The following is a 7,941-nucleotide window of genomic DNA, read 5'->3' on the forward strand; positions in this document are numbered from 1 at the left end:
TAATCTGTTGAATGAAAGATTATTCTTAAATTCATTCTCGACTTATTCACTCATACAGTCTGTTGTTTAGTTAACAAATAATTCAAAGTTTTTGAATGGATCGGTTAATTTAATTAATTATTCAATGTTTTGCTACTGAATTTGAGTTGAATTAGTGAATCGAAGTGACACCTTCTTAAAACAAAATTAATAAGCATTTTTATTAAGTCATTTGGATGAATGATTCCTTGACTCACTAGCCACCACTTATAAGTGTAACAAAGAGTCATACAAACTGATCTACATAACGTGATGTTTTATGATTTCAAACCACATGAAAGCAGGACATTCCACCCACATGCGTCTGAAGTTACATTAAGTAATTCTGAAAGATGTCTAAAACCATTTCCATATTTTTAAAGTGATCCAATGTTGGCCTATTTAGGTTTTCATTTATGACCAAGGTCATTCTGGTCTGCCCAGAGAGGCCTGCTGATTATTAGATTCAGTGTGCGTTCAGTGGTGTAGTCATCTGAAGGACATTAATCTGACAGCTGTCATATCTAAAAAAAAAAAAAAAAAAAAAAAAAAAAAAGCAGTGGACCTATTTAAAGCAATGAATATTCACAAAAATTAGCAGCATGCTTTAAGCCAGCAGGATTTTTCATCCCATGTGATGTAGTGGATTCATCGCTGGAGAGAGTCTTTCAGGGTGACCAGTGGTTAAAATGACTCAATGGTTATAATGTAGGGTTTTTGTCTGCCTAGTTCTTATTTAGGGCTGAACTACGACTTCAGTTGTAACCTGGCTAGAGATCTGGTCTGCTACCACTAAAGACAAACAATCTAAACTGATTTTTTTTTTTTTTCAAAGTTGTAAAGAAAGCAAATAGTATGTTTTACTAAGCTAATTAAAGTTTATCATTGTAAAATGTTTAAACTTAAAAATAAATGAAAGATCTTGCATTTTCTCTATACATAGCATATATTTTGATTAATGACTTGGAACAGTAGTTTCTTATAAAACATACTCTTATAATCTTTATTTACAACTTCAAATATATATACCGTATATATTTTTTTACTCTGTGTGTGTGTGTCTTTTATTACTTTTCAAATATTTGAAATTTTTGTTTAAATGGTATGTGAAATATTCAATATATATTTACCAGTATGCAATACACAGCATGCAAATATAACTCCAAAAGAAGCACTCTTTTAATAAGTAAATTATCAGCAAAAAAAAAAAAAAAAAGTTCAAACTTGATCATTTGTATTTCCATCAGGCTAAAACCAGGTCTTGTTAAGTTGATAAAGGCCGTATCTATGAAAGCACGTCAAGAAGCAGTCTTACTTGCAATGGCTGATATCAAGCAGTGTGTCTGAATGAGATTAGAGATAAAGGTAAATTAAAAACAGCAGTACAAACTCTCAGTTTAGAGAGATGAACTATCTGTGGTCATATATATTGGATGATAATGGATACGCTGCCATCTCCTCAGATCGTGTCTCATGTGTGTGTTTATTGCATTTTCTTCTCTTGCAGTGAAGTCCGATCAACTCCAGACTATCAAACGTGAACTGACTCAGATAAAGATGAAGATCGACTCTCTTCTGGGCCGCCTGGAGAAGATCGAGAAACAGCAGAGATCTGAGTGTGGTGAGACAGACAGAGAACTAGAAGAGAGCAGGAATAAAATCCAGTCCAGTGGGACAGGGTTGCAAACATCGGCTGTACGGAAAAAAACCTTGGGAGTGTATACGCGCAATCCATCTCTGTGACCGGCGAGGAGACAGCAGCCAATTTGTCAGGACTGTTATACAGGCAGTCTTTTACTATAGCAAATCCCATTTTGCTATGTTCGCCAGTAGATGAGAGAACTGTTTTCATCTAGCAGGCATGCTGAGGAACGCCATAACGTCTCACATTCACAAGTCAAACTTTACGTCTATTTCATTAATCCATACAGATTCAAGAAAAAGAAAATCTATAATTTATTCACCCTCATGTCATTCCAAACCCATATGACTGACTTTAATATGAAAACTTTCTTATTTTAATAAAGTAAATGTAAGAATAATTTGTATATTTTTAGAAATTTCAATATAGACACTTACTGGACTGAAACAATTTAAGATTCATTATTTTATCCATATATACATACACACACACACACACACACACACACACACACACACACACACACACATATATATATAATATAATATACATAAAATGTTTCAAATATGATCATTTAAATCGTCATTGCATTGCATCATTTTTTTTAAAACTATAGAGCTTTGATCATAAAACTAAGCATTTAAATACCATAATAGTAAGACATTATTAGGAGATATAGATTGAAAACTGATTTATATACATTTTATGACCGTTGTTTATTACTTTTGTAAAGATCATATTGATTAATAAATGAAACAGTAAGAATGAAATGTGAAATTATGAAGTAGAAACACTGAAATAATATTTTCTTTTAAAACATTCTCCGATAAACTTTTTTTTTTATTATTATTTACAACTCTGAAAAATATTTTTTACCGTGTACTTTTTGGCCATATAGAAATATCAGCAACAGCACCAAATTGCTTATTTTCAGTACGTTTGGGAAAACAGGTGCTTTTTCCTCCTTTACTGCATTAAACTGTATGAGCAATAACAACCTGATGTATTAAATATAATACTCTAAAAAGAAAACATGCATTTTTTTTTAAATGTACAGCATTTCTAAAAGTTCAGTAAACCTGTTCTGTTTAAAAAAAAAACTAAATTATTACGACTATTATATATGTCAGGCTTTAAAGGATTAATGCATCATATTTGCATATAACATTCTGCTCATACTCTTGAGAAAGTCTAGTTTAGAACGGGTTTACAATGACAAACATTTTTAAATGGCAGCTTTTAAATTTTTCTTTGAAAAAAAAAAAACATTTTGGGGTAAAAAATATCTAATTTTCCTCTTATGCAAAAAAGTAATGACTGATATTTGTGGTATAATGCATAATCCTTATAATATTTCCGTGTCATTCCTTCAGAGCCTCACAGGAAATATGAGGACAACTGCGACTCTTTGCACGAGGGGTCGATATCAGAGACGGCAGACAACTCCGGAGAGGAGGGAGGAGATGGACAGATGGACGCGGAGGCGGGAGAAATGACGGATGGTGGTGAGGATGACTACGACGAGGAAGGAAGCACTGGTCTGGTACGTTGCCCCCACCCCGCGGGCCTTACTGGCAGCAAAGGCTCTGAATGACCCGTTGAAGCTAATTCTGCAGATTTATTCACGGCTGCCGACATGAGACGCAGGGCTGGGAGAGCAGAAGCTGACAGGGTTCCGCTGGGCTGCTTTCTGCTCTCTTAACCCTCACCTGTCAATCTCTGTAATTAAAACCGAGTCAGAACCTCTGGAGACACTGAGGTCCAGTAGCACCGCGACCAACAGCAAAGACAAATTAAGATTTAGGATGTGCTTCCCACTGAGGAGACGGGCTGACTGTATTTTAATGAGCTCCTACATTTCTTAAACTGGAGGGAAACGTCAAGGCAAAATCCCGCTGGAAAGATTCCCAACAGCATGTTTCAGACATTTCAGGTCAGAGCGTGAACTCCAGCACAGCTGGGTTTAGCAGATACCCAAGCAACCCAAATAAAAATCGGCTAGACTTTTTAAAACAAACTCTAGAGAAGTGATTTTGGAGCTGGAATATGTTTCTAACTTGAGGTCACAGGGTTGTTTATATATTATGTTGAATGTGAGTACTGAACGAGTAAATCTCAAGGTCTTTTGAGACCCTGAGCTGCTCTTTCTCAGTAGATGAAGATGACCTTGACTATCATTATGCATCTGCTTTGCAGCTTTTGTTAATATTCATTCAATATTAAGTTAGATACTGTACCTCTATTAGAAGAAAATGTTTCTGGGCATAAACTGAATAATTCTATGCACAAAAAAGCCATAAATGGGTCTAAACTGCAAATTATCAGAATGTAAAATGTAATATTTCACTATAATATCATCTGTGGAGAAATAGTTCCTATTCTAAACAATTACGCGCTCAAAGGTTTGGAATTGGTGCGATTTTAAAAGAAGTTTCTTATGTTAGGCTGTATCTAATTGATCAAAAATACAGTAAAAGCAGTAATATTGTGAAATATTCTTAAAATTTAAAATGACTGTTTTCTATTGTAATATATTGTAAAGTGAAATTTATTCCAGTGAAGACCAAGCTGAATTTCAGTTACTCCAGTCTTCATTTAGTCATTCATAATTTACTGCTCAAGAAACATTTCTTATTATTATCAATCTTGAAACAGTTGTGCTGCTTAATAGTTCAAAAGAATATAATTCATTTACTGCACATAATTCTTTATTTATATTCTGGTATGGTTATGAGAGACAAACTGCTGATAGCATTTTATTCAAATTGGGTCTGTAAAAGTGCATTTTTGATTTGAGAGTTCAGATTTTGCTGAGCTATTCTGTATTCCTAAAATGATTTCCTTTTTTATTTGTGTTTCAGATGGAGAATCATGTGTCTGATATCGACAACTAAAAGGTAAGTAGGTTCTGTTCTGTATATTTTATTTCATAGATGTATGTATTCTTAATGCATTTATTCACTGAATCATTTTAATGAAATATACTGATCATAGAATGCAGTAAGTGCAGTGCAGTCTTGTTTTTAGAGTTCTGCGTTCTGAGATGAAATCAGCTCTGCACTGAACAGAAGACATGAAACTCTGTGAAGACGGACGTCTCTTCTTAAAGAGGACATGAAGGATCTCGATTGGCTGATTAGACAGAGAAAATATTTAGCATCTGCTAATCAATATCACAGTTTTTCATTTAATATCATCTGGCACATTCAATCATGATTTGCATAACGGCTGTAAAAGGCAAGTAAGTTCATGTTTAATTTAGAAGTTTATCATGCAAACACTATAGTTTGGTTTTTCCCTCAAGGATAACTTTCCTCAAGCAAATATAAAAGGTTTTTTACAGTCCGTGTATGGAAAATGAGCCTTAAATGTCAGAAAAATGTAACATGGCATGTTTGAAACCTTCAGCATCAACAGAGAATAAAAAAAAAAAAAAAAACAATTCTAGAATTTTAAATATTTAAAAATGTGAGGTCTGACGATGAACGTTTCATTAGAACGTTTCATTGTTTTAAAATTCTTGCGTCTGCATTCCCCATTTTCTTAAAGTATGTTTTCTGTGTTAAATCTGATTGTGATCAAAATAGATATCATTTTTTGATTCCCAGACTAAATCATGTAAATCAACTAGTTAAGTACTTGGTTTAATGAAAGCATTTTAGCTCCGTACTGCCACATCAGCTTCATCAGACTCCTTATACTTGCACACTTCTGAATGATTGGAATATTGTCAGACCACTGTAACACTACAAAACGAATTACAGTATGTCTTAACGTGTCATAATTTGTAATAATACTGTAAAGAAGATATTGTATGTGCATTGTCACTGTATTTAGTTTTTATCATCCATAGCTGTGTGTAAATCAGAGCGACATGTAGTAGTCACTGTTTCTGTTCTCGATGATGTCATTCAGTATGGAGTGTGTCATAATGAGCTCTATTTTTATATGGCAGATTTACAGAAACAGCTTCAGAATATTCATATTTGTTCTGCTGACATTTTCATTCTGCTACTGTAAATAATTTGTTGGTTTAAAAAAGAATGCGTAAAGATGTGTATAGCTTAAAAAAAGAAAAGATTGATGGAAAATGGATCTATTGGAAAAATGTGATTATTCTTTTTTACATTTTGAAATCAGTGTCATGTTTGAGAAAAAAACAAGTGTATATGGTTTAGGTCGCTGGTCTCACAGCTCAGCTCAGAGACCTAGTAATTTAACTGAATTGCTTAATATTGTATAGAAATGTAAACTATTGTAAAGATATTTTTATGATTGGCATGTTAATTATTTTAATGTATTTTCAGTTGTTTAATTTGTTATCTGGCTATTGTGGTTTAAGAAAATACTGCCATTACAATCACTATATAAAATTAGCAAAAAATAAAAATGTTTTTTTTCTTCTTATGTGTTTATTGTGGAGCAGACCCAAATGCGATAATTCAAGTTCAGCCTAAATGCATTGGTTTTAAATAAATAGTCGAACGAAATTAGAAAATTACGATGATGACGCGTTTGTAAATAAATTGGAGAATAATAAAAAAAAAAAAAAAAAAAAGTTTTCTTGAAGAAATAGTTCACCCAAAAATGAAATTATGGTGAAATTCTCACCCACAGGTCATCTAAGATGTACATGAGTTAGTTAGTTTTTTTTTTTTTTTTTTTCTATTAGAACACATTTGGATAAATTTAACATTACATCACTTGCTCTATAATGGATCCTTTGCTGTGAATGGGTGCCGTCAGAATAAGAGTTCAAACAGCTGATAAAAACATCACAATAATCAACAAGTAATCCACACGACTCCAGCCTGTCAATTAATATATTAATATCAAATCTAATCACTTTTGAGTAACATTAAGCCTATAGAATCTTCTTAAGGTGGTACTGGTATTGTGTATACAGTATGTGAGGTTGGTGGAGGAGGGATCGTAGCACCTGTCGTGGGTTTGGATGCACCTGAGCGCAGCTGTAGCAGATGGTGAATCAAACACACTCAATTCATCAACATCAAAACCAAATGTTTGGGTTAATTAGGGCCACTGGCCACTTCACATGGAATCAGTTCATTGTATTAACTTCTTCCAGATCTCATTTTCAGCAGTATTCATGAGACAATTACCACTAAAATGAAAGAAGCTGTTTAGAAAGCACTAATTTGATTTATTGTATTAATATAAATGGAGAAAATAACCAAACAAACCCTTATGTTGTCATATTGCATATTTGACAGTCATATTTGCAGACAACTCTTGAGCGAAGAAAAAGTATAGCAACATTTTTTATATGCAATGACTTCATCTCTCATATCATAAACGAAATCACAACATCGCATGAGAAATTGTTGTTTACAAAATATGTTTCCGAATCCAATTATCATGATTTTATACATGGATGCATTATGAATGAGGGAAACATTTGCATTTGGATGGATTCCAGTCACATTTCTATTCTCAAATAAGACTGAAAACAATTATATAGGTTTCAGAATTCATACCACCTTAAACTGATAGGAATTCGCCAAGTAGTCAAAGTTGTTCATTACTCAGTCTAATTTATTTTACAGTCAGCTGTGTTACTATATCCTCCTGCCAAAAAAAGGAATCCAATATGGAATTTCATATCCAAAAGTTAAAGTGGTTTTGCTGCATTATAATACTGATCTCCCAGCTCACTGCACAAATCTTCATTAACATTTATATTATATTACCTCAGGGCTGGATATGCACTTTTTTCTACAGGCCTTATTTGAAAAATATTCAAATGAATTTGTTTGTTATGACAATAATATGCAAAGTTTTCTAATGACTCTCACTGCCATGTAAAAATATAAATAAATAATGGGTTTTGAAAGGTCAATTAGAGCTAAATATGAAATTAAACTATTACATTTATTCATTTATAAATTAAAGTTTAAATTAATTAAAGCTCAATTAATCAAATGATCTTTGCACACTCATGAGCAGCTTATAATGAAAAATGAGGAACAGATAAACAAGTCAAGGCCTTCTTCAGAAATTAATGGTTCAGGTGTAACTTAATCTCTGGAATAAGATGTAAAAACAACTTTCACTCAGAAACTGCTGTTCAGTTTTACATTAACAAAGAAGTGACAAGCAGCATTTCAATTTTGAAGTAGAAAAACTGAAATAGTATTTTCTTGTAAAATATACTCCGATAATCTGTTTAACTTAATTTTTGTATTTATTTATTTATTTATTTATTAAGTGTAACACTTCACAGTAAGGTCATTAATTACCGTTATTTAATCCTCATGAAA

At 32.7% G+C, this 7,941-nt stretch overlaps 1 protein-coding gene across 3 annotated transcripts in view; it reads left to right on the forward strand.

Moving 5' to 3' along the window:
* The window catches only part of LOC113092795 (RNA-binding Raly-like protein), a 101,903-nt gene extending 95,840 nt beyond the window's left edge, over positions 1 to 6,063 (forward strand). For all 3 annotated transcript variants that reach the window (XM_026258534.1, XM_026258533.1, XM_026258536.1), the window contains 4 exons: positions 1,526 to 1,639; positions 3,034 to 3,203; positions 4,522 to 4,557; positions 4,688 to 6,063. In XM_026258534.1, coding sequence (XP_026114319.1) covers positions 1,526 to 1,639; positions 3,034 to 3,203; positions 4,522 to 4,554 — 317 coding nt within the window. In that variant the 3' untranslated portion in view covers positions 4,555 to 4,557; positions 4,688 to 6,063. The remainder of the gene's footprint in view (positions 1 to 1,525; positions 1,640 to 3,033; positions 3,204 to 4,521; positions 4,558 to 4,687) is intronic.
* Positions 6,064 to 7,941: the final 1,878 nt, after the last annotated feature.

The sequence above is a fragment of the Carassius auratus genome, unplaced genomic scaffold (genome assembly GCF_003368295.1).
Source record: "Carassius auratus strain Wakin unplaced genomic scaffold, ASM336829v1 scaf_tig00214714_1_2670353, whole genome shotgun sequence".
NCBI lineage: Eukaryota > Metazoa > Chordata > Actinopteri > Cypriniformes > Cyprinidae > Carassius > Carassius auratus.